The sequence below is a fragment of the Homalodisca vitripennis genome, chromosome 8, assembly GCF_021130785.1.
Source record: "Homalodisca vitripennis isolate AUS2020 chromosome 8, UT_GWSS_2.1, whole genome shotgun sequence".
Taxonomy (NCBI): Eukaryota; Metazoa; Arthropoda; class Insecta; order Hemiptera; family Cicadellidae; genus Homalodisca; species Homalodisca vitripennis.
Genome location: NC_060214.1, coordinates 115587673 through 115613682, shown reverse-complemented (window position 1 = coordinate 115613682; position 26010 = coordinate 115587673). Strand labels below are relative to the sequence as shown.

At 35.5% G+C, this 26010-nt stretch overlaps 2 protein-coding genes across 3 annotated transcripts in view; both read right to left on the bottom strand.

The window, feature by feature from the left end:
- Positions 1-26010, bottom strand: part of LOC124367957 (proteoglycan 4) — a 167946-nt gene that overhangs the window by 20338 nt on the left and 121598 nt on the right. For both annotated transcript variants that reach the window (XM_046825190.1, XM_046825189.1), the window contains exons 4-12: positions 19549-19749; positions 16337-16596; positions 13561-13685; positions 11765-11894; positions 9700-9885; positions 8511-8639; positions 2680-2816; positions 1859-2043; positions 825-947 (exon numbers count right to left, since the gene is read on the bottom strand). In XM_046825190.1, the coding sequence (XP_046681146.1) occupies positions 825-947; positions 1859-2043; positions 2680-2816; positions 8511-8639; positions 9700-9885; positions 11765-11894; positions 13561-13685; positions 16337-16596; positions 19549-19749 (1476 nt within the window). The remainder of the gene's footprint in view (positions 1-824; positions 948-1858; positions 2044-2679; positions 2817-8510; positions 8640-9699; positions 9886-11764; positions 11895-13560; positions 13686-16336; positions 16597-19548; positions 19750-26010) is intronic.
- Positions 5007-6311, bottom strand: LOC124367958 (fatty acid-binding protein-like). Its single transcript, XM_046825192.1, has one exon. The coding sequence runs from the start codon at positions 6147-6149 to the stop codon at positions 5637-5639; it is 513 nt and encodes a 170-aa protein (XP_046681148.1). The 5' UTR covers positions 6150-6311; the 3' UTR covers positions 5007-5636.

Sequence of the window (26010 nt, the reverse complement as noted above, 5' to 3'; positions counted from 1 at the left end):
TAACCAATTGTGCTGTATTGGTGTCATGTTCTTCATGGCCACCAATACATTCCTCAATCATTTAATGAAATTACTCATTTATATATGTCTAACTAATTTGAGACGGTTGTCTGAGGAGTGCCATCCTTGTATAGTCCTAAAGCGACTGGCCGATGTATGTCTTTTCTAAATAAAACAATAATTGAACATGTGGTATAATATACTCCGATATTTAAACGTTTTTGAAATTGATAGTAGCAGGGGTTAAGTCACTCATACACTGTATGAAATAGTCTATTACTCTAAAAATATCAGCTAATTGTAATTTAAACATTTACAATTTCAGTTCGTTTCTGCTTTTGATGATCTGTCAAGAGATTGTCGTATGAAACAGTAAAAGAGCGGCACTTTCTCTGTTTAAAGTTTGTTGTTAACGATGGAAGGTTTGACAGGATAACAGGATTTCGGAAATTTTCCGTCATTGCATTTTACAAGAAAATAAAAACTACGTTTCCATATTTTAGGTGAAAAACCCCTAAGATATTGAACTAAAAATGTGACAAAGTACTGCTACTCAAAGTTATACCTGACGAACTACTTGAAGTTCAAACTTGAGAGAATTAACCCTAGCGATGTCACCGCAAAATAGCCAAGAACACAAACAAGTCACATCCGAACTAACGAAGATCGAACCAAGGTTATCGTCAGATATCACTTAGTTTTTTGCCACATTTTTTAGTTATTCAATATCTTAAAGCTTTTCTCACCTGAAGACGAGGGTAGATTTAAATTCTCGAAACGTAGTGTTATAATTCCTTGTACGGTGGAGTGCAGATCTTACTTACCCGAGGGACAGGTAAACTGATGGGCGACGATTCCCAGGTTGGAGGGACCACTGTCCAAACACCAGAAGTACTTCTTGCAATCTCTCGGATGTGGGAAGAATCCCTCGTCTTTGCACACGAAATCTATAAAGAGAACCATCGCTTAGCTATATTAATCTTGGAAGTAGAACACAGTTGTAAGCTTAATCTTAATCAATCTTTCTGAACAATCGACCTTAAGCCATATACCTGTTTTCGTGTTATAAACATTCATTGTTAGTACTGAATTGGTAATGTTTTAAGGAGTACTTTGAATTGGTGGGGGAAATGAGAGCTCTGGAGTTGTTGTTAGAAACAAATTACCTTCTCTATATGTTAGAGTCTAGTGCCATTAACAAAGTTTGTAGAAATAAAAACATCCTTTTAGACTTTAATATTTGGTCATTGCAGCTGAAATGTACCTTTTACAACGTACACCCAAATTGATTTTATCCAGAAAAACAGAAAAAGTAGCTTGCTTATGACCTATGGTACTGCATGTATGTTTAACCCTTTCATTGCAATAAAATAAGCCATTCAAAGTACAGAATAGCATTGAATTTCCTTCTATTCTACAGGTATTTAACTTCCTTGAGTTCCACAATAGTATTTAAAATTATAACTATTATTTATAATCTTTTAAAATATGAAAATGTACTTCAAAAACTTGACATTGCTAAATTAGAAAACTTGGTGGTTAAAATATATTTCTTTAAGTATAATAATTTATACTGATAGTAGGAATAAGAGTCACTAAATATTATGAGAAAATAATGCGTTAGGAAATCCAAGAATTTTTTTCTTACCAATATACAAACAAACATAATTTCAACTATATCCACTAGTATGCTTTGTTAAGTCTCTAACAATTTAGAACAACTCAATCAAACAATTCAATCAGGATTTGAAAAAAACTACCGTTTTAACCCAACAAGGGATTTCATACATCATGAAAATAATTTCCCAACTAAGAAATCTTGATGACAACCACATTTTTTTAGGAATGCAGGACTTACCACTGCCAGGATCAGGAGTGGTAGGGGGCTCCGGAGTGGTAAGACCTCCCGCCTTGCTAGGACTTGCCGTGGAGGTGGTGGTGGTAGGTCTGGGCTTGGGCTTGGTGGGCTTAGGCCGCCTGCTAGACACCAAGCTCGACACCTTTTCCCTCTTGTTGGAGCTGGACACTAGATTGTTTTGGCTGCTGCAAGAGTTAGGAACAAATTTAGTTTGTCAGGACACAATATTCAGAGCAGCGGCGGCGTATATAGCAAATTATTTCGGAGAAAAGGATTGAAAGGGTGGATTAAGAGGTATAAAATAACCTCAAAAATATTATCTTTCCTAGGAAAACTTTTGAGCTTTAAGACCTCATAAATGTGTTCTGGCCTCAAACAAACTACTGAGTGTAAATTTAATTATTGTCTTTCAAAATTCGGGGCTTGGTTGAACCCCTCCGACCCTCTTCCCTTAGTCAGAGTGAAAGTAATTTTAAATTCTTTCAACAAAAATAACCATAGAGTACGAAAACCAGTGGCATATTAAACTAAGTAGAGTATTTTCGGATTGTAATTAGTGATTTAAGTAACCACATTGCAATATTTTCATATCTACCTGATCCTTTGATAATTTTATTCCACAACAGCAGCTATTTTAATCTAATACCGATTCAAAACAGTTTTAAAATATTATCAAGTCTTATCTGAAACGTAGTTAAAGAAACACTTGAAATACCATTTACACCTTTCATATACCACGCCTTGAAGAGAAAAGGTAAGAAGTATTTTTCATAATTTAATGTCTGAAAATAAATTCTAGTATGCTAGCAGGAGGAACTTACGCTGAAGAGGCATATAAGGCTTCCTTGGCGGCTTCTATGAGTGGGTATGGCCTGTCGTGACACTTTCCCCGGAAATCGTCGTTATCAATTGACCAAAACATGATTCCTCCGAGTCCTTGGTCGTTCACATATTGAGCCTGAAAAAACCATTACAGATAATTAAAATACCTTTTGTTCGTCTTAAATTAATACATTGTCTTCGAATTCTAAGACAAGCTTTTAACCGAAAAGCTTTTGAGATAAAAATTGTACTATGTGGCAAAGGATCAGATTTTTAAGATACAGAATATAATAGTACTGTGAATGCTTTTATGTTAATTGCTGTTGGGTTGATCGATTCTGTGACAATAACGGTTCGAGACTCGTGAACCATTGATTGTGTAGTTAACTCTCAGGAGATAACTCATCCAATGCTATAAATTGAGCAACGGCAAAAATGAGCGCTTAGACTGCCATCTGTGGAAGGAGAAGCAAAGTAGCAAATATTTGAACGGTAACAATCAAAGTCACGTGGCGCAGCCCTAGCGTCAAAAATCAGAACTAACTGAAATATCCCTTTCCCAAAACTCAGCACTCCACTTCCTTATGAATAATTTATCACCTTTGCAACTAATACAATCAATACTTGGACGACTTTATTTTTTATTCTTCTAAACCTGCTATTCTTCTGACTAAACTAAGTAAGCAAATACGTTAATTTCTTAATATACACATAGAACATAATTACATCATACAATATAGTGTCAGCTAAGTCCACCTGAGTCTTAAAGCTTACCGTCTAACTACATTTAGATTATTCAATCTACCAGAAAGTGATTTTAGAGGACACTTATTCAAGATTAAGTGCCGTGTGGATGGTAGCTCCTCATCAAAAGACCCTTCTTTGACATGTCCAACTTTAAACCTTCAATCGATCAACTCCAGTAAGAAAGATGCTCATATTGATGGGTTAGAACGTTCATTCCCGTCAAAAAAGTTCCAACAAAATTGTCCTGAACTGGAATTAATACAAAACTACCATCATAAACACTGCTCTAAAAGGTGGTCTACAGGACGTTAACAGCCCTATCGGGCTTGGAAGTTCTCTTAGAACATTTTAAGATCTTACATATCTATCAAAAGTTTGCTTCCTCTTTACATCTGGGTTCTTGAGTTGATTTACTAAGTATCAAGAGCTATTGGAGAGCGTTAGCCATACGAGTGCCAGCCATCCATCACCTTCACTGCAATGTTTAGTTGACTAGAAGTTATAAACCAGTGATTCAGTGCCCAGATAGGGTTTTGAAGACTCTGTGACAACTATTTCGTTGGGAAATTAACACTCTAAATCCTGTATGGCAGATGAAGACATCTCCTGTGAATTTGGTAGTCCTATAATATGTAACTCGTTAACCTCTGCCCCAGTAGGGTTCACTTCTGGCTGGTTTATACCTTCCAGTTGAACCCACGCTGGGTACAGCAAAACCGAGGTGGCACTTCATCTGGGCAACCTCATAGATTTTCCAAGAGCGGGCACATCACTAACCGCAAATGTCGAGATATAGGGTGAAAGGATAGATATATAGGTCTAGTCTACTGCGGGAGATGGCTGTTGGAATTAGTGGGGCTCCCTAGTGTTAAAGGCAGTTACTAGCCTAGACATAAGGATGTGCCACCCCTGCCTGCTTTGACTGGAGAGGCTGGTACAGAGCTGCCTTCCCCTTCTTCCAAGGTCATAGGACTACATAATATCAAAAATCCAAATCCTCATAGATATTGACAGGGACAGCCTCTACCCCCACCCTTACCTATCCAGAATATCCGGGTACTCGGGAAGCAATGCAAAGGTTTTTTAGGAGTAAGTGAAATTTCTCATCTTCTTATCTTAAGACACCAAACCTGTGTCCTTTGTATACATTTTTTGTTAAGTTATTGTTTCGAGGATGTCTTGTTTTCTAGTCTGTCAGGTCTCATTATTGTCTGTACCGTTATTAATCCATTGTATTCAGATAATAATAAATTGTGTTATGAAGTTTTTAAGCGGATTTGTAATTTCATACGTTCAATCATTGACAAAGAGTGATTGCTTTGTACCGGTATGGAAAACTTCTATGTTTCGTTACGATGAAAACTATTGCAAAAGTACGAAGAGTAGCGTTGGGTTTACATTTATTGTAAATATATTTGTATTTTTTAAATTAACATTTTTGATAACACCAAATAATGTATAATATATTCTGCTAGAATGTTACCAGATAGCAAAGTGTCTGTGGACTCAGCGTCACAGAAATCACTGCATTAAGGGGTTGCATGAATGATTGTCTCACAAAAAAATAATAACAACATTATAACATATGTTTAATTTAATTCCACAATAGAGGGTAAATAACAATATTTTACTTTCTGCTGTTATAAACTGTCGCAAGTAACCTAAAAAACCATAAATATTACCTTAAAATACATTTATTGTTTCCCTACACTTTGATAAGATCGCATTGAATGTAATTGAGACCATTCACTTTACGGTACATATTATATTTAAATATTATATATATATATATATATATTATATATATATACATTATATATAATATATACATTATATATATATATATATATATATATATATATATATATACACATATAGAAAACCTTGGAAGTTATTGATTGTAAATACGCCTTAGCCAAACTACAATAAAGTAACTAAAGTAAGATGGCAGACAAAAAATAAACAAAACCAATGAACTGATTCTAAAATTGGGTTGCCAAACACATTTCCACAAACCAAACTATTTTTTGAGGCAAAATCTTAAAAACCGCTATGGATTTTAGTACGTTTTAAATAATTTTTAAATCTTCTACCTTGTAAAAAAGATTAGGATTAAAAGAAGTGGCCTCTTGAGTAATTATTTATGTTCTCTTACCCTGAATACTACAGCACATTATCACGTAGTTTAGACTATATTATATAGTTCGATTCACGCTGCTACAGCCTTGTAGATGCGGACACAGGAGTATTTATCCACAGAGGCCGTGACGACAACTTCCTCAGGCTTGAACTCTCTGACTATCGTCGTCACCCTGCCCTTCTCGTCCTTCTGGGTCTGTGTCAGCTTGTTACCCTCGGCTGTGAATTTCGTGTCGACATAACGTCCGTCAGGCGTCTTCTCCTCGAACTCAACCCCGAGTCGGAAAGTCGTGTAGATGTTCTTGAAGAACGACTCGGAGCACAGGGTGTACTGACCGCCGCCCAGCTTCAACTCCATGACCGGCTTCGCCATCACGATCGCCTTCCTCATCAGCCATCCGACGCCGAGGTACTCCATCAGGTCCTCGAAGTTGTCGTCGTCACCCTTAGCCAGTTCGTATCTCTTGTTGAGATATGGCGATAGCGACGTTTTGTTCCCATCCACCGATTCGCAACTCACGACTCTCAGTCCACAACACACTGCGATGGCGGCCAAAACAAAGAGCTGCTTCGAGAAATGCATTTTTAAGACTCACTCACTAAACCTTCAGACCTTCGAGTGTTTTTACATTGTAAACGACCACTTCACAATATATAATAGCTGACAAACAAACTGGCTAATCAAATGTTGATCTCTTCCTCCACATAAAAGATAAGCGCTTATCAGTGTTACTATGTAACCAATTGCAACAGCATATGTGTCGATAGTTGATTTCTTATCGAATCTCTTATCAAAATTTGTAAACAAAAATTCTGTTGAATTAGCCTACTAGGAATGGAAAGTCGTTAAAGTTGACTGTCGTTGAGTGAAATTTTATTCGTTATGACATGTCCAAACCTTCCAAATTAAATAACCTTTTCCTTCTTAAGTTAAGAGACCTTTAAAGTTTATTATACGAATTAATTAAATCCAAAGGGGAGCACTACTCAACGTCTTCAAAATAAGAGATATATATGTATACTCTTTGGAAATAATATATAAGTACTATGGAAATGTTTTCATTCGACGTAAATTTCGAGACTTGAAAAATAAATGTAATTCAAATTCAAATCTTTATTTTCACAAAACGTTACATATTATAGCAGTACTATAGTAACAGGTAATATTGTCCACTATTATAAACTGTATTAACCATACAAGTAATATTCGTCGATATAATATTATTCAATTTAAGTGCTAGTATGAAAATGGTATTATTATTACTAATACTGAACAAATATGCAACAGTTAAAAGTAATAGAATATTATAGAATTAAGTAATAAATATAAAATTCAGACAAACTTAATAAATTTAACCAATTGTACATATTTGGCAAATTTTTACAAACTTCAGGTATAACATTTGACATACCGCAAAGCCCCACCAGCGTCATCGAAGAAATTCGTCTACTGATTAGAACGTGCCATTCATGTGGAAGTCATAGAGCCTCTTTCTGAAGATTGTTATTGATGATTCGTTTTTAAGGAATATTGTGAGTTTACTGTAAAGTTTTCTTCCCATACAGCCAGGTGTTTTTCGTAATAAGATGTGTTATGAAGTGGAATGATCATATTATTTCTATATCTTGTAAGATAGGATGATTGAGTGTAAAAGCTTTGGGGGAAACTGAGAGGATTCTGTTTTACAAATGATGGTGTTTTGATATTGTATATATATATATATATATATATATATATATATATATATATATATATATTCTAATCTTCTCTATGGTATTATGTTTTGGGGACCTTCACACCAATGTCAGAACATTTTTAAAATTCAAAAAAAGAATAATTCGTGTAATTGCTAATGCCACAAACAGATCATCATGCAAACCTCTTTTTCCAAAATTAAACATACTTCCGCTCCCATGCATATATATATGCATATATATATATATATATATATATATATATATATATATATATATATATATATATATATATATATATGCATGGGAGCGGAAGTATGTTTAATTTTGGAAAAAGAGGTTTGCATGATGATCTGTTTGTGGCATTAGCAATTACACGATATATATGCATATATATATATATATATATATATATATCTTATATATATATATTATATATATATATATAAATCTTGAGTCACGATGTATGTTGCCAATAAACTCCAAAACGACTGAACCAATTTCAATCAAATTTCACATGTATCCGTAATTTAGTCTAACTTAGAAGATAGGATAGTTATTATCTGAATTATTCGCTTATGTCGTGAATATAAACGAATAAAATGAAGAAAAGTTTACAAAGCGCCTGCACATTATAACCTGCAATTACGAGATAGATACGTATATTAAACAGTGAAACACTATTTGAAGGCACTAAGTTATGATGTATAATTGTCTAAACTAAATTTTTGGTTGAACTTAAAGGTTGAGTGGTAGACCACTTTGTAATAAAATACATTATGCATGTACAATACATTTTTGACATATTTTCTTGATCGTGACATCAAGGTAAAATCTACATCGGGGTTGGAAATATAATTTACTTCAACCAGAAATGCTCATACGCGGGCAAAACTTACGAAAAGCGTGCGAAGCCGCGGGAAACAGCTAGTATATATATATATATATATATATATATATATATATATATATATATATATATATATATATATATGCATGGGAGCGGAAGTATGTTTAATTTTGGAAAAAGAGGTTTGCATGATGATCTGTTTGTGGCATTAGCAATTACACGAATTCACGAATTATTCTTTTTTTGAATTTTAAAAATGTTCTGACATTGGTGTGAAGATCCCCAAAACATAATACCATAGAGAAGATTAGAATATACATAGGCATGATATTTATCTAAAACTGGATCATTTTAGAGAAAAGCAACATATCAAGCAAATCCTTCTACTGCTCAACTTACCTTATGTTTGACAATATCGATATCATCGTATCCGACCCACTGGTTCTTCCTGAAGGCGTAAGGTCCCATGGCCCTGGGCTTGGGCTGCACCACAGTCCAGTCATCCTCGTTCTTCAGGGCGTCGCAGATCTGAGCACAACAAATGTAATTAGCCAGAACTTTGTTTGATTAGGAATTTATCCTTATTGTTACATGGAACGCCCCTTAGCATTTCTGAACGTCGTGATCCTACTTCTTGACATCATGGATAAAGAATACTCTATTCACGTCTATTCACTACCTCCTTATGCCTAGCAATTATTCAATTCCTTTGCCTTCACCACTTTGAAATTCAGAAGCTAGCCTTCAAAGAGTATGCAAATATATTCAAAGTGATGACATATATTTCTTCAACAACACATTTTGAGTCCAATGCATGAGTTATCAACCAAGTGTAGATGAGAGCACTATGGGTTCCACTAACTCACTATCCCTTGCTAAAAACCTTTTAAGAAATATACACCATTACTTTAAATCTAAACAATCTTTATATTTAACTCACCACCATCGTGATTTTTACATTTCACAGTGTTTTATTCATAATTTCATAATTATCAGAGGAAGGTAACGGGAAAATTTTAGAAATTTGTTGATAGCCTAAAAGAATGGGACATACTCATGTAGTATCCATTTCGTTCACTCAAAACCAAATTTGAGTCAATTGGTCATGTTAAGTCCTTTTTTAATTCATTATGGTCAAAAAGACTTTCTCCAAGGAGCCAAAAACATCATTGCCTTGCACGAGTCACTATGTTTTAAAGGTACAGGAAAAAGCGTCATACTACCTAAGGAAAAAGCGTCATACTACCTAAGGAAAAAGAGATTTTCTACCATATAAAATCTTTATATTTGACTTATCGCCATCTTGATTTTTTACATTACACAGTGTCTTATCATCTGATACTCACCAGAGTAAGGTAATGGGAAAATTTGAGAAATTTGTTTATAGCATGAAAAATGGAACATACCGTACTCGATGTAGTTCCATTTCGTTCACTCAAAACCCAATTTTTGGTCAAAACTAAGCACAATCCAATGTGCTCAAGACTTTCTCCAAGGGGCCAAACACTTCATTGCCTTCTAGGAGGTACTCTGTTTTTAGGATACTGGAAAAAAGAGTACCGCACTCCAACTAAGTGAGATGTCCCACCTCGTAATAAGCCAGGTAGCCCTTCTCCCTCGTGGCATCCCCCTGCTCTCCTGGACCATCTGATGGCGCCCCGATGTCTGTGCTGTCGGGGTTGAACAGAGTGTAGGAGCGGCCGTAGGTGGGGATGCCGAGCACCAGCTTGTCCCTGTCCGCACCCGCCTTCAGGAAGTGCTTCACCGTGTAATCCTGCCGCAGAGTTGATACATACAGTACAAAATCAAGTTTGGACAATGTACACTGCTGTTTCATTGACTAAAAATGTGTAGCAAATCACATTCAAATACAATTCATTAAAATTCAAGCAGATAACCACAAATATACTATAATTTACACGATTTCGAATTTGGCTTCTCGATTTGCCCTCAGGTTTCAGTCTCTTCAAAAACTCAAAAGAGAATTACTGAAAACATGACAAGATCATTGTGTATTTAGAAACCGTTGAAGCTTAAATTGAGCGTCAATGCCACGGGGATATCCATTCAAAATACTAGAGCCTCAACAAAAACCAGATGAGACCAGATTTTAGAAATGAGTCATGCACTCTTTCTCTGTCTTATCAGATAAAGATAACTGGAATGTAGAGATGAGGAAATTATTCAAGACATTAAAGGAGAATGGGTACAAAACAACAGAGATTATTCAGTTCTAAAATAATTAGACATTAGGTTGCAAAGTCAAGTAACATTGGAAAAATTAAAAAGAACGTCCAGAAGACGTCAGTTTTAGTTAAATAAAAGGAACTGTTGATAAAATAGTTAAGACAGTAATAAAACTGATGTTATTCAAGTCGGCTAAATCATTTAAGGACTTTGAGACCAGAAAAGACACAATTCCATCTAAGAATCTAAGAAACTTCATGTAGTTATGGCACAGTCTCATTACAAATAAAAAAGTTAAAAGCTACACGAGTACTGATATATTGTGCACTCAATACTTCAGAAAAAGGTAAATATCGGCCATAGTAGAACACATTCACAAAACCAAACATTCAATTTTACAAAACAAAACTATTACTACTTAAATATTCCTAACTCGTATTCAAGGATAATAAAAAAACCTAAAAATAGTCAAAAGAAAAATAATTTTAAGAAGACAGTGTCAAATTATCAAAATGTTGGCAGCCCACGATAAAGAAGCCATACTGGTTGCTGATTGGTCATACTGATATCTGATTGGTTGAGCGGGTGTGTATTATTGGCTCTGTGTTTTTTAATGAGTATCTTCTATTAACAATAATCTTCTATTACTCTTAACTGTGAGGCCGAAATATCTCAAGATTTGTAATGTGTTAGAATAATAATTATTCTAACAAAATTACTGAGCGCGGTGTAGACGGAAAACATAACCACTCGTAACAGTCTCTGTAGAAAACTCCCTGCAGTATTTCAGTGTCAACTTAGCTCTCCATATAAACAAACCCGAGAAAGCATGTTTGACGTCTTAGTGGACTAAGTTGAATTAATCGTAAAAAATATCGAGCGCATTTAAAACATCCGGATGGAGGAAAAAAAGTGAGTCACTATCACGAGACGATTAAATTCAGTTTCTTAATAAAGCAAATTGCTATTGGAAGTCACGAAATCTTATACTCTTCAGATGGTATCATGCAACACGTCTTCCACTGCCAAATATAAATTCAAGCAGGATAAATGGTTTTCTCAAAAGATCTTTATAGAGACTTTGTGTTTTTAGGTTAAGTGGAAGAGAGGACTTATTAGTCCTAACTTCGCCTCTGTAAGAAATTTTTAATTTCATTTCTATTTTCTCCTATTAACATTCCCCGACATAACCTTTTCTGGATAATATAATCAATAAAATATGATGATGTATTAGGGATCTTGAAGTTGAGATATTACACACATCTTTACGAATAATTTAATACTTTATTGAGTGCACCCAAAAATAAACACCATAAGATTTCCAATATTTAACTTGAACATCTTCTCTGTATTTCTAAAACTCCCATGAACAAACTAAGTAACTTAAATAATTAAATGAGATTATTACCCTTGATCATACAATAAACAATAATTAATTCTCCTTTAGGTTGAAAGTATATACTCACAATGCTGAGCTGGGCGTCGAAATTGTACTCGCTCTCCTCCTCCAAGGGAAAGAGGGGGGAATGGTGGTTCACGGCCGGCTCGAAGGCTGAGTGGTAGTCATAACTTAGAATGTTCATAAAGTCCAAGTACCTGCCAACATTGGCAAGGTGTTGATTGACAACAGTATTCTTGCTTCTGACAGGAGTGACAGTATGTTTGTTGTTCTTAAAGTTATGATCTCTCTTACCACCAAGCAATTGTGCTATTAAGAAGCAATATCTATTAAGCATTCCTTGTTTGAAGTTTGTTATTGACGATGGAAGGATCGTAAAGGAAACAGGATTTTTCCGGATATTTACCATCGTTCAGTGATATAAAATACCAGTAACACTACGTTTCGAGATCTGCAATCTGACCTCTTCTTCAGGTAAATAACTAACCTAAGAGTCGTAGGTGGTTGGTCGACTAGTGCAGACCTATTGTGACCTGTATCCTGTAGTTCAGTATTGATAATTAATGTTGTGTTTAGTTTTTTATTAAGTACACGTTTTAGAGTTAGTGAAGTTGACACACAACATGGTGGTTGTGATTCCTGACTTAGGCGTGTCACAACACTCTAGTATGATTTGTTTATTTTAACCTAATATGTAATTAAGCCTTGGGTTAGTTATCTACCTGAAAAAGAGATCAGATTGCAGATCGCGAAACGTAGTGTTACTTATTGTTTTTGTATCACTGAACGATGGCAAATGTCTGGAAAATCCTGTTTCCTTCCTTTATTAAGCATTAATAGTTTTAATATTATAAGTGGCATGTTTTCGTAATTGATTTTGGACGTGCTCTAGAGCTGTAGGGCAAAATAGGAGAGGTAGGGGAAGTTTGTGCTAAAAGCAACACCTGCATAATTGATGGTTATCGTTTGTCCAACTAGTAAAGGAAAATATTATACTTTTATTCAATAACTAAGACATAAAGTCAAAATGCATCAAGAGCTCTGCGCTATTAGTCTAAACACATACTCACCAAGTTTATTTCATACATGACAGGCTGTGATATTGATTCTGTCAACCTCGTACTTTATACTAGCTTTGCAATATATTTTGTTCTGCTAGTCTTCTATAGTCTCATACAACTGCATGTTTTAGGAATTGGAATCCTTTCTCAAAAAGTCTTCTATGAAGGCGTGCTTTCATTCTACCCGTTTTTATACGTTCTAATTACAATGCTGCAGGAGGTGGGGTTAAAAATGTTTCCATTTTACATGGCAATGTATTTCCAAATATATGCACTGTTATTTTATTGTTTTATTACCAATACTATTAAGTTTCAAATTGTCAAGTATCGTTGTGGATAATCCAAGATGATTACATCAGTAATGTCGTTACTGTAAAACCCTCTTATTATTATTCACAAACTTAAAAATTGTAACCCCTAAAATGCTCCATTGGCCCATCACTAAAAGTTATCCATTTCCTATTAAAAGATTTTTAAATGGCTCTTTCTACATCAGTGTAATTTTATTGTAATAAACGTTTATGAAGGAAAACGGTTCAAACTGTGTGTTTTGAAACATTTATATGGCTTCCCCAGGAATCGAATCTGTGACCCCTCGGGTTAAGAGCACAACGTCATCCTTGGGCAATGGCGAAGGTCACGTTACGAAAAAGGTCAGTGCTTTACTCTATTCAAGTTTAGTTCTTCTGCATTGCTCAGTTATTTAGAGTCACACAGAGTTTTTGCACTTTACGAAGTGTTGATCGACGTGATCTCTCACTTAGGCAGCCTCAGTGTAAACACCTAGGCTGAGAAGGTTTACCTGTTAAGTTTAGGGACATCATAGCCCTTGTCAATGTACTCTATCCCGGCCGGCACAGCCATCGTGAGCAGTAACCTTGGGCGCCCAGTCTTGTCGTGCTCGCGGTCGAACTCTTCCCTCAGCTCCTGCAACCCAAAGTCACACCATAACATCGTAATATCAAAATATTCATTATTTAAAGTTTAATTAAGAAATTGCAATGGCATCATGTGATAATATAACCTAAAGTTTGTCTTACATTAGTTTGTCTTAAGATAAGAAGATAGCTATTGTATCAAATGATGTAAAACTAGGCGTATTTTTGTAGTAAAATTGGTAAAAATGTTATTAAGAATGAAAACACGTGATTTTGCTATTATGTAAAAAGTGTTAAATAAGAGTATTATACAATTCTTAAAGTTACTGATGTAGTTCAAATTGCACTACTGTCGGTCTATCAGCCACTGATGTAGTTGTGTTTTAGTTGTTTTCTCTTCAGTAATTTTTATAGGCCATTGTGGAGTTTAAGGCCCATATATGTTGGTTTTCCAGCGTACTGGGTAGTCTGGCGTTGTAGGTGTGGGTATTTGTACCTCTTGGCAGATCTGTCTCGTTCACCATCAGGATTACTGCTTTAATGTAGAGGTTAACGATAGTCAAAATCCCAAGCGATCTGTAAGCCACCCTGCAACTGTCTAAGGGTTTACAAGTATCCTTATGGAGCTTTTTTGCAACATCAATATTCAGTGTAGGTTGCTTTCAGAAGTACCCCCCCCCCCCCCAGACAACAAAAGCCATTACAATTTGATGGATTTCTATTAACTATGAACTGATTAGCTTGATAGTAAAATTTTAAATAAGGTTCTTGTATCTTCAGAACTGAAAAGAACGAGTTATTAATGAATTTTAAATATTCAGTTTAGAACAGGATCATTATAATTTCTTTGTCAGGATGATTGGGTTTTGAACATGAGTTTGGGAATTGTAACTGTCTTAATGTTTTAATGGCTTGAAAACTCTGAATTACTTGTGTTCGAAAAAAAACAGATACAATCTGAAGTTGGACAACTATCGGAACATTTGCATGAAATAAAATGTTTAGCGAGAGTTTTAGTTTATTCTAATTTAATATATTATATTAGTATGTTGACTGAGAAGATGGACCTAGTATGTTTTAAGTTCATGAAGAATGGGAAGTTCAAATTAAAATGTCAAAGAAAATTAGAAACCCTCCTTTTGAGTACCTTCCTAAAAGCCCCTTTACAATTTGAATTTGACTTGTGGATTTTTTTTATTTAAACCCCTAAATATGTCGAATATAAGTACTAACAAAATAGCATAAGTACTATCGAGTATAAAATAATAGGATAGGTAAGTAAGTGTTCAACATATTCATACAAACAGAAAAACTAAACAGTCAAATTTCTACTGGGATTTACATAATCTACATCTACTGGTATGATCCTGATGTTTCGAGAGCTCTTGGAACTCTCTAGTTCTTCTTACTAAGTGCCTTTAGTGAAATGTTTTCCACATTCATCGCAACATTCTATGTAGTTACTAGAGCCTAGTAGATTTAATTCTTAACAAAACACTCTAGTTCCCACCCTAAAATGTCAGTAATTATCCTAATTACAATCCCTAATTAATCACTAAGGTGTACTTGTGTAAAGTACTGAACATAATTAAGCTCAGGCCTACTTCTAAACATTTTCTAAGTGACGTTTCAGTCTTCAGGTGTTTGATGTTACCGCCCTTCATTACTCACGACAATTACAAGGTAATTAGTGCACAAGGTGACACTGTGGTAATTGTGGATCCAAATTACTAAACAAAAGCGCTAAAAAGACAGGATAATGTTGGAAGAGTAAAAGTAAGCGTTGCGCCAAGTAGGGTGGTCGAACAACTCTTACTTCCAAACGTTTCAGTGTTGCTAAAAGCCTCGATTATGATAATGGAGATAATTTAAAAAACTCCAAATCATACTAATTTGTTGAAAATCTTGTTAATTATGCTCAAACAATTAACCACTAACAAGTTACAGTTACAGTTCAGCGCCCAAATGTCTTTAAATCTACAGATCTGTCCCATCGTATTTCAAATTTCAAATTGATTCCGTGCGCTCAGAGATTAGTCATACTACATTAGATAAAAACAACAGAAAACTAAACATTTTGCAATTTTTTTTAGTTTTAGCAAATAGTGAAATAAAGTAAATCATGACTAAGAAAACTATTCCTTAAAACACTACAATATGGCACTTCATTTGTGATGCCTGATGATGGAATCATTGATTCCGAAAGGCCTTGCAATAAAGAAATAAATATTGGAAAATTGTATGTATTTATATGTTTACTGTTTTATATCAGTGATAGTAAAACTTTTTTCCAATGCTCCAAGATTCTTCAAGTAAACATGGTTTTTTATTATGTAATAATGTATCAAGAAAATATATCAAGAACTCTGTTGATTTTAGAATCTAAATAACAATATAAATTTTAACGTTCTATATTAGTCTAATGATTAACCCTGATGGCAACATGAAGAGCGCAGTATAAAGAAATTTGTACAGTATAATCATATGAGACAATAACAAATTTTATGAAGTTACTTTGGAAGTCGGATTGGTTAGTGAAATTTCGTTACATACTGTCCAGGCATTAATACTCCGTTTATTTTTCAGTTATCTTCCGTAAAACATTTGCAGAATGAGCCTAATGTGAGATTTTGAAGACCATGCCATCGTGTATTAAGGAACCTTATCACAACGTAACCAAACATAACCTCCAAACCTAACCTGTACAAGCTGTGCGTAGTTGTCCCGATCCCGCTGTTTCCCGCCGTCACGGAACGCAGGGTATTCCCAGTCCAGATCGAGACCGTCGAAGTGGTTCACTCTCAGGAACTTGACGACGTTCTTCACAAACTCGGCCCGCCTTTCCTCGTCCGCCACCAGCGGCGAGAACCTGGCCGATCCCTCGTTCCACCCGCCGATAGCCAGCATCGTCTTCAGGTTCTTGTTGTACGATTTGAGTCCCGTGAACTTAGCGTAGCCACCTGCAAAGTTATTTCTCCTTTTAATGCTAACGTAACATTGCCTTGTGCAGGATCAAAACCCTGTATTGAGCATTAAAAACATGTATTTATAGCAAACCACAGTGCATTATAGTTTATTATTTATTTAGTGTAACAAAGTGCTAATGGCGCAGTGTAGCGGGTACAACGGTTATCGCAAGATAACCTGATCAAGCAACGTCGAGCGTGGCTGCTGCTTGGATGGGTGACCGCTGAGCGATCCTGTCCTTGCAAGCAATCCGCCTGCCCGGTCATTCATTGGCGGTGGTTCAAAAGTCACCTTTAAGCCATTGGTCCCCAGGTTAAGTGTTAGAGAGGACTTCTTAGCCATAACTTCGCCTGGTAAAATAAGACATATTTACTTTACTTTACTTTCACTTTATCAAATAAGAAAAGATTTTGTTTTAAATTTAGTATTTCCTTAGTTCAATTTCATTCAGGCGTGTCTTTTGAATGTAGAAATAGAAAGTATTTATTTTGTATATACAATAGTAATAATTTATTTAACTTCAATAAAAGTAATCAGGTTTAGAAATTGTTAGATTCTTCTTAGTTTTGTTACAAAGGCAGTATTGCTAGCTGCAGACAAAGAATTTGTGATCACCGTTTTCCTCTGTAATGTTCTATGAATTGTCAGAGATAAATAAAATCAATAAGAATAACAAAGCATTTTCCTGTTACATTACATTGAACATATTCTAAAACCTCAACGAAACCTACATGGTTTCTCCAAGAACTTAGCCAGGAAAAAATTATTTAGGTGGGGGGAGGGGATTAAGAGACAACTGATATTTTCCCAAAGTAAACAGAAAGTAAGGCCCCATTTTGTTCCTTAAAAAGTTCTTGACCCGTATCTGTGTTGAGAACGATTTTTTCAGCAATACATGTCAGTAATATTGAGTTATTTAAATAATAATAGTTGTTTACTAAAAAAGTAATTGAAACAGTTGAAAATTTGGGAGGGAGGAGGGTCCGGACCCCTTATAACTTCTCGCTAACTACGTCCTTGGGTTTCTCCCTTTCCCTTCTTTACATCTTTCCTGGGCTGATTTAAAAACTCACCTCTGTTTGATTTGTATTTGGTGGTATTGATAGGACCATTTAGAATGTATGCCACTATAATTCATCCTGAAACCCTTTCATCGACTGGATTTTATGCAAATTTCATGGAGAAGGGACATAAAGGATAGGTTGAAATGAAAGTTTCGTTGACAAGAGAAGGTTGAAATGACATGAGACATTCACAATAGCGTAGGGGTAAGGCTACTACTCTCTAACCGAGAGTCAAGGTTCGATTCCCGGGGAGGCCAGTCAAATTTGCAAATGGTTGTCCCCATTCCAAATATGATTCCCCATGAGAAAAGCACCTTCTTCAACCTTTTGATTCTAGCCACTTTTGTGGCAAAAAAATCTGTGTTGAGACTCTCTCAGCCAAAATAAGTAGAATACATTATTGACCAGGCTGCTAGGAGGGGTATAGGTCACAGCAGGGGCGTCGCCGCCGTAGGGGACATGGGGGACGCGCACCCCCTCCCCAATATTTGAAAAGTCAGTTTTGTCCCTCCCTAAATTTTATAATACTTTGGGGTTGTTTCAGTTCCAGTAAACCTCCTTTAAGCAAGAGGCAATTTGAATTGTTATAATGTACTGTAAAGAGAGACAAGTCTACAATTTTTAAGTTATTGTTTACGTTGTGAAGTGATAGACCGCATATTGTTTCAATGAAAAACCTGCTCGTAGAAATGTAAGATTTTGGGTTTAAATTAGTGTTCAAACGTCATTTCAAGGTCACAATTTTTCAAAACTTTTCTGGGGGAGGGCCTCCACACATGTTCCTGGGAAGTACACACGGACCCCCCCCCCCCCCCCAAAAAAAAAGTGTCGATAATGACGACGCGAATGAGTCACAGGCACTATATCGTCTAGATACGTATTTGCACTAAGGAAGTAAACGCTTTATCTGCACATCTAACTGGGATAATTTTCAACTTGTACATAATCTGAATTTATTACACATTACGTTAGGATGGGCATGTGACACGTTTGGTTATTATTTATTTTTACTTAGATGTTAGTAAATATTAGGAGTATCACCCCCTCCCCCCCACGGGGTTATAGGGAGTTATGGATGTTTGGTGTTCCCTTTTTTCAAACGGTCTATAGTACGAGACATATTGCAAGTCTGGGTAGTAGCAACTAAACTGTTCTTAGTGCACCTATACATAAAGATGCTGTTTAATCTTCACGTGAGGATAAAAGATTTGTTTCTCGTGATAATAATGATATTAAAATTACTAATCAAATTTGTTTACAGTATCAATAGATAACAATAACGGTCAGGCATGTAATAATATGTCTCGTACTATAATAATAATTATAAAAAGAGGCATTTCTGGAGTTTCGGCTATTTTAAAAGGAAAAAAATGAGGCAATAACAAAACCACCCAAAAACACCAATACACGAATAGACGCTAAAATTTGACACCTTGACGATAAATATTTCATTAACAAAAACCAGTAGCGCATATAGAAACTTATTTTAGGGGGAGAACGGGGGAAAACACACTTAGTGGTTTAATAAGTCTAAAATACACTAAAACAATATGGGTTTAGAAACCTTCCATCGGGTAATCTTTGTTTTTAAGATCTCATAAATGTGTTCTAGCTTAAAAACAAAAAAAAAAAAACTACTGGGTGCCATTTTTTAGTTTGCCTTTCAAAATTTCTGGGGGGGGGGAGTATTGGGCCCCCTGAGCTTTATACACGCCCAAGCCAGAACTTGAAGTAGAATAATATCACGTTTCTGCAATGAGTTACATGTGACAATTGTATACTATTACTGCCACCTGGAAAGGTCCGTATTTAAGCAATAATTTTTGTCCGATTTAAAAAGTGGGATCCTTCAAGAATAAAATACAATAAGTGCGACTTTACCCTGTTCGATGTCCTGGTACTTGTCATAAGGCCTGAGGCCATTCTCGCGGTCAAGGCCGCCGAAGGCGTAGATGAGATGGGTGCAGAGATAAGGGTTGATGTTCTGTGGGTTGTACTTGGCGGTGCCTGGCCTGTAGACGCTCCAGTTGGTGTAATAACATACAACCCTCTTCTCGCTGGACTCTCGTTTCTCTATTGAATCTGTAACATAACACCATCCTTATTAAACCCTAATAGCTAAAAGGTATAATTAAAATTTAGTGCAACTTACGTTAATATAATCCTTGACTGCTGACCGATCCATTTAACAGACGATTAAATATGTCTTTCAAGATCCTAGAGGATATTATCCTCAATAAAATGGACTAGATTAGTTAGGTTTTATTTTCTTGCTTTTAATGGGGATAAAAGTAGGGGAATGGGTCACAATGCCAATTTGATTAACCTATGCACAATCATGTTGAATGCGATTTAAGAAAAAACAATCATGTATTGCTGTGAAAAAACCCACAAATATAAAGGTTCTGATAAAACTGTTAAAACGCAAACGCGTAAGAAAAGCCCTATTTTAAAGGCACACATTTTTATAAATTATTTAAAATAAAATTCTTTTAAAATTTGTTTATCATTTGGGTATCTATTAGTGCATTGCAAAATGCCTATTCATGTATTATAAAACTAAAACCTACTGTATTATATAGACTTAAATTAGTTCCTTCGAGAATTTACGAAAACTACGGAACAATTTAAAACAAATTTCAAAATTATGAAATTAAATATATTAAACGCGGGGAAATACTATGTCTTTAACTGTGTTACAATAGAACTAACTATTGGTTACCTGAAAAAACCATTTTTCAAATTCTAAAAATCTATCATACCTATGTTACAGTCGTAACTGGAAAACCACGTTATCTTATAACTATTTAAATAATGCGCAACAACAAAGGACCGAAAGACCTGACAGTACGTAACGAAAGAGGTAGCGCATAGGGCAGATAGACGGACAAACCCTTTTACTTTTGATCCCAAAATCAATAGGGCTCTTTATTAGACCAAGAGGAACCCATGTTCCAAATTTCAAGTCTCTAGGACCTTTCTATCAGAATTTATCGCACAGATGGACAAAAGGACATCACTACACTGTTATTAATATTAATCTACCAAACAAAACATCAACCAAGGTAAGTTAATTTACTATTTACAACTTTATATTGCATTCAAAGTTAGATGTCTCGCGTGAAAGGGCTAATTTATAATACGACATTATAAATTTTACTTATGGACATAGCGCGCGAGGTGTTGCTCGGCAGCTATAAAGTTCACTAGAGAAAAATTCTTACGCGTGCCAATTAGGTTATTGATCTGCCAAGAATTTAGTTCCAAGAACATCGGATGTAACTTACATTAACACTAGTAACAGGGTTGCGAAAATGTATTATATAAAATAAAACTAAATGATGGTACACTTATTTTGCTCCGAAATTATTCGAGGACAAAACAATCAAGAGTCCTTCAGTTTTATGTCTGATAACCTTATTGGGGAGACACATGACCTGGCTCTAGATGCAGTTGAGCTTTTATTGGATCATCAAGGTTAAGTTGGGTCTATTTGCATCTGGACCAGCTCTCCCGCCAAGGTCATTTTGTAGTGCTCGCCTCGCATTATCTTAGTCTTATTATAACGCAGCTATTATATCAGGGAATGGTAATTAAGTTCAATTCAAGTACCGATATATGCCTTCGGCAAAAGGCCATGAGATACTTATCACAGCCAAAAAAGGAAGCATTGTTGGCAAAAATTATGTTTGACTTTGGAGCGTGATGGCATAAAAATACCAAGAAGAAAAAGAACCGAGAAACATTCCAGTTGTAAACCAATAATAGCAAAGAATAAATCGAATTTCCTATTGGTTGCTCATCACGATACTTCTGGAGGCCTTGCTTGAAGTTCCTGACAAATATTGTTAACAACACATTTTTTTTTGTAAACATTTATTTAAGGATTTAAGGAGAGACAGAATGATAATCTTACAATTTGAGGTTATGTAAGAGGTGATGAGGTTATAGGTTGTAGGATGAGGTTGAGGTTATCTAGGAGTGTATTCAAGGATAGATAATTTGGAAATTGTAAAATGACAAAACGCGTCTAATTGTCACGTATACACCTGATAATTAGTGAAAGCATTTCAGAATTTAAAAACTCACTATGCTTTTCATCTCTGACAGCAAATGTTCTTTCTATGAGGAATTTGAGCGCCTTCCGATATTTAGATGCAACGTACACACATTAATGCAGTAAAATAGCCAAGCAGAGTTGCAAGGCGACATTCACTACTTTCTAACCACTTTTTGTGATATCTGCATTGTGTTCCACGTTGTATTGGTTAATATATCTTGGATGCTCGTATGACCAAGAATACTTATTATATAATTATAACTAATTAGATTTGGGAGGTTTTTTCTGGAACACCGCTCATACTACTTCATGTATAAGAGGCAAGGAGAATAAATACCGGCTAAGTCAATGATACGTAGTATATACAAATGTATATCCTGTACAAATTAAGGATAAGACAAATATAGAAACATTTGTTTAAAGAAATCTATAAACATTTGATTCGAGAAGTTTTGGTCCAAAATTTTCATATTACCATGCAACTTTAACATGAGATATTCTAAACACGCAGAAGCGGTCGAACCACACCCCCCCTCCAAAAGATTAAGTATGACATGATGGTTTGTTGCGCCCCCCATCTCCCCCCTAGTCAAATCTTGGATACGGCACTGCAGTGGATGGGAGGTTAAGTGGAACGGATACATGATGAAAGACGATTCCACCTCACGGCGAGTGCATGATATAACAGGTTCTCACTGTAATGTCAAAACAACATCTATTGCTCTATAGTTTATACGGTTCCATTACAAATCAGAAATAATTGGCTGAGCTTTAGCGAACCCTATCACTCGTGGGGCTGGAAAAAGTTCACTTCTGTCTGTTTGACTGTCTGTCCACACGATATCTCAAAAATTCAAATTCAAATATCAAAAAAAATTTTACTGAGCGTCAGCGAATATGTTTACATTGGGCTTATGGAAACCATGATGGCAACGATGAAATAGCAAAATAAATAAATTTGTAAACAATCTCAGTACATCCTTAAGAGATTCAAGCATGTGACATATTAACACATATAGCCTTACTGTCTCAACACATACAACATCATTTTATAATGACATTGTGTGTAGGCTTTTACTATTAAAACACTTTTATAAAACCATATTTAATTACAAAAAACCTCAATGTATCACTTGGCAAGACACGTCGCAAAAGATTTTATATGTAGACTTTAAATTTTGCATGAAACTTTATTTCTGCAAGAATGAATTGTATGATGCATCATTTTAGTGTCATATTGTTTAATGATTATCTATCAGTGCACAGGGCAGAATTAAATGAGCTATACATTTGAAATGTTACGACGAAGCCTGTTACGACAAGTCGTGTGGCTCTCTGGTACCTTGTTTTGTATTATAAATATAAAAATAGTTTTTTATATTCCTGCACAATAGTTTAACAGTTCATTTCCTGAATAATATAAATATTAAGTTTGAACAGCTGATTTAATTGTAACAAATTATACAAAAATTGCCGATCCAACGGAGTTCAAAAACTATTATCTTCGAGCCAATTTACAACTCATAACCAAGTTCCTTACAAGTTAGTAACTTTCATACAACGTTCTCTTACGTTCTGGTGTAGGATCTAATAAAAAATGTATGCCATCCGTGTAGATAAATTTTTATTCAAATTCTATAATTTTTTTTATTCTATAAATTTATATAAAATCGCATCCAATTTTATCCTTTGCGCCAATTGTATACTTTATCAATATCACCCACTACTTCTATTCTTGCTAATTGCACTTTACACTCAAAGTTTCTTTTGTCATCGACCTACAAACACTTCCTTTCCCTCGATGTAAATATTACCTTCCCGCAATTCACCTTGATTTTCTTCTCTAGTGAATCCACCAACAGTACTGATGACTTTCTAATTGTAGTTTCGGGTGACACCGCTGGTCTGTCACAGCCTAGAATCTGACTTCATGGCAGAGTTATGATGGTTGGATGAGATAGGAACGTCTGTTTGAGCGCGGGAGACAGGTTTAAGACTGTTCAACTTCGATCGAAAAGCAGACGACCTTGTCGTGAAAGTGAAGACGATTCCTTGAGGCCTTGAGCCGCCTCTCGTGCCAGCTCCCACTGACAAGTCTCGGCGTATAATCTGTGCACTCGTGTCAGAACTGCCTACCTCAGAAGATCCTCTTTTACATACCGATCGGTGTGACAATGCCAACTGATAAAAACTTCGAAACACTCGAATTCAAATCTAATGCGGTCTTCAGTGTCTGTGTGCGTGTTTCCTTTCAATGCAAGAACACTATTTCACTATCCGATTTTAATGGAAATCCACAACTACGAATAGCTACAAGTTGATCGGTAAGGAGTAAGTGATTACAAATGTAATTATTCTTTGGCCTGAGGATGGCAGCACAGTCTTATTCGATTACAAAAATCACTGTAGTTATCGATGAAAAATCCAAAGTGAAACAGTCCAAAACTAAGATTATCCAAACATTTACATTTGTGCCTCTTACAATACTAGAATTTATATGCAAAAACATCGGTTGGGGAATAATTAAATCTTGATCTTTTTATAGGGAGACCGATGCCTGTTATATTGTATTGTCTATCCTCATGGACCACTGGCCTCTGCAAGGATCTTATAAAACAGAATAAGGGGGAGAGTCGATTCAGTACAAGGTCGATGGTACTGATGGATGTGTTTCAGTCACAGACAGGATTTGAACCTGCTCTATCTCTAACTCAGAACCCTGCGTCTTAGATCGCTTGCCCATCGGCCAAGTTGTCTGTTGCCTCCGGGCAATTCTTGTTCATACCATCACATTTTACCATTTGACGATGGATGGTAATTACGTCTATCAGGTGATAATTATTTGACACATCAAATCATTCACCAGACTCGACTGAAGTGCAATCGAATCCTATCAAAATCGTATTGACTCTGATAAATCCTAATCAAGAATGTTCGTAAAGGTAAAGATGAAAAATATCAAACCTATTTTAGACCAGACATGAACAAAACTGGTTTAATAGTTTACTACGAATAATGTGTCTGATCATGCGGCAGAGTAGTAGATCGTGTTTCACATGAGGAGAGTCACATATTAGAATAATGTAATCAAATCCATGTAATCCATGAGAAGATCAAATAGTGTCAGTGAGTTGGAAATAGCCTGAGAACTTTAGGGCTATACATTGTGTATCATATTTCACATACATTGACAACTTCTGTAAAATGACTTGAAGAATCTTCGTCACACTACATTACAGGTTATCAAACCTTTGTCCAATTACGAGGATACTGCTCTTAAATCCTATGGCAGACCTTAGGTGTGTGATGGTAGTTATTAGGATGTTACTTCGTGATCCATCCGATTATAGCTTTCTATTATATTTTTACTAGTTCTAAATGATGCCATATTCTGTCTCAAGATATTATTTGAAAATCTAAGAACTTTACTAACATCTTAATTAGTACAATATTATCATCATCTCTTATTCAAAATCTAAGTACTACTATTGCAGTCAGAAGAAAGGCACATGCCAAATGTAGCCAAAACATTTTGAAACTGTTAATTTATCAAAATTTCGTTTCGTGGTACAATTACAAGATCATGAATATATTAATGATATATTAATGCTACTTTAGCTTTGTAATGCTACATTGCTTAGATATAATCTTCCCTTGTAGCAAGATAAAACCTTAAGTTACCGAAGCAATTGCGTAAAAAATTATTTATACTTCACACGAGTTGTGGGTTTATAAACGTCATCTTTAAATTTTGTCTTTGAAATGATTATGCCTGAGGAGGAACTAATGCAACTAAAGCAAGTTTGTAAGTAGAAGCTGGGTTCTTATTTGATGATAATATTAGTATGTGTGACTGTAAAACTTGCTTACTGGTAGATTTACAATAGTTGTTTAATCCCATCAATTTCTGTGTTTGTTGTCGCCTTATTGGCTGAGTCAATTTTTTATTCTAATTCCCTCAAATATTTCCGTATATGATATTTTTATTTTTTTTATTTATCACCATTCCTTGTTGAGTTTGCATAAAGGAAAAAGGTAAATTCGGAAAAAATAGTGGGCCAAGAACTGATCCTTGTGGAATACCAAATCACAAGATACATTTATTGTACTTTACTCCATACTAGTCTCACCTTGAGGTAACTACCGTCAAGCCATGGGGGCAGAGGCGATGACCAACTCAAGGTACCATTACGTTAGTGTCCGGTCGGAATTGAGACAGATACGATAGTTCCGGTCAGCCAGGGGTAATCGAGCAGGACGTGAGCGCGACACGCTGCTCGCTG

What these genes read in the sequence shown, in the direction of transcription:
- LOC124367958 (XM_046825192.1), bottom strand. Translation starts at nt 6,149, where the DNA reads ATGCATTTCTCGAAGCAGCTCTTTGTTTTGGCCGCCATCGCAGTGTGT.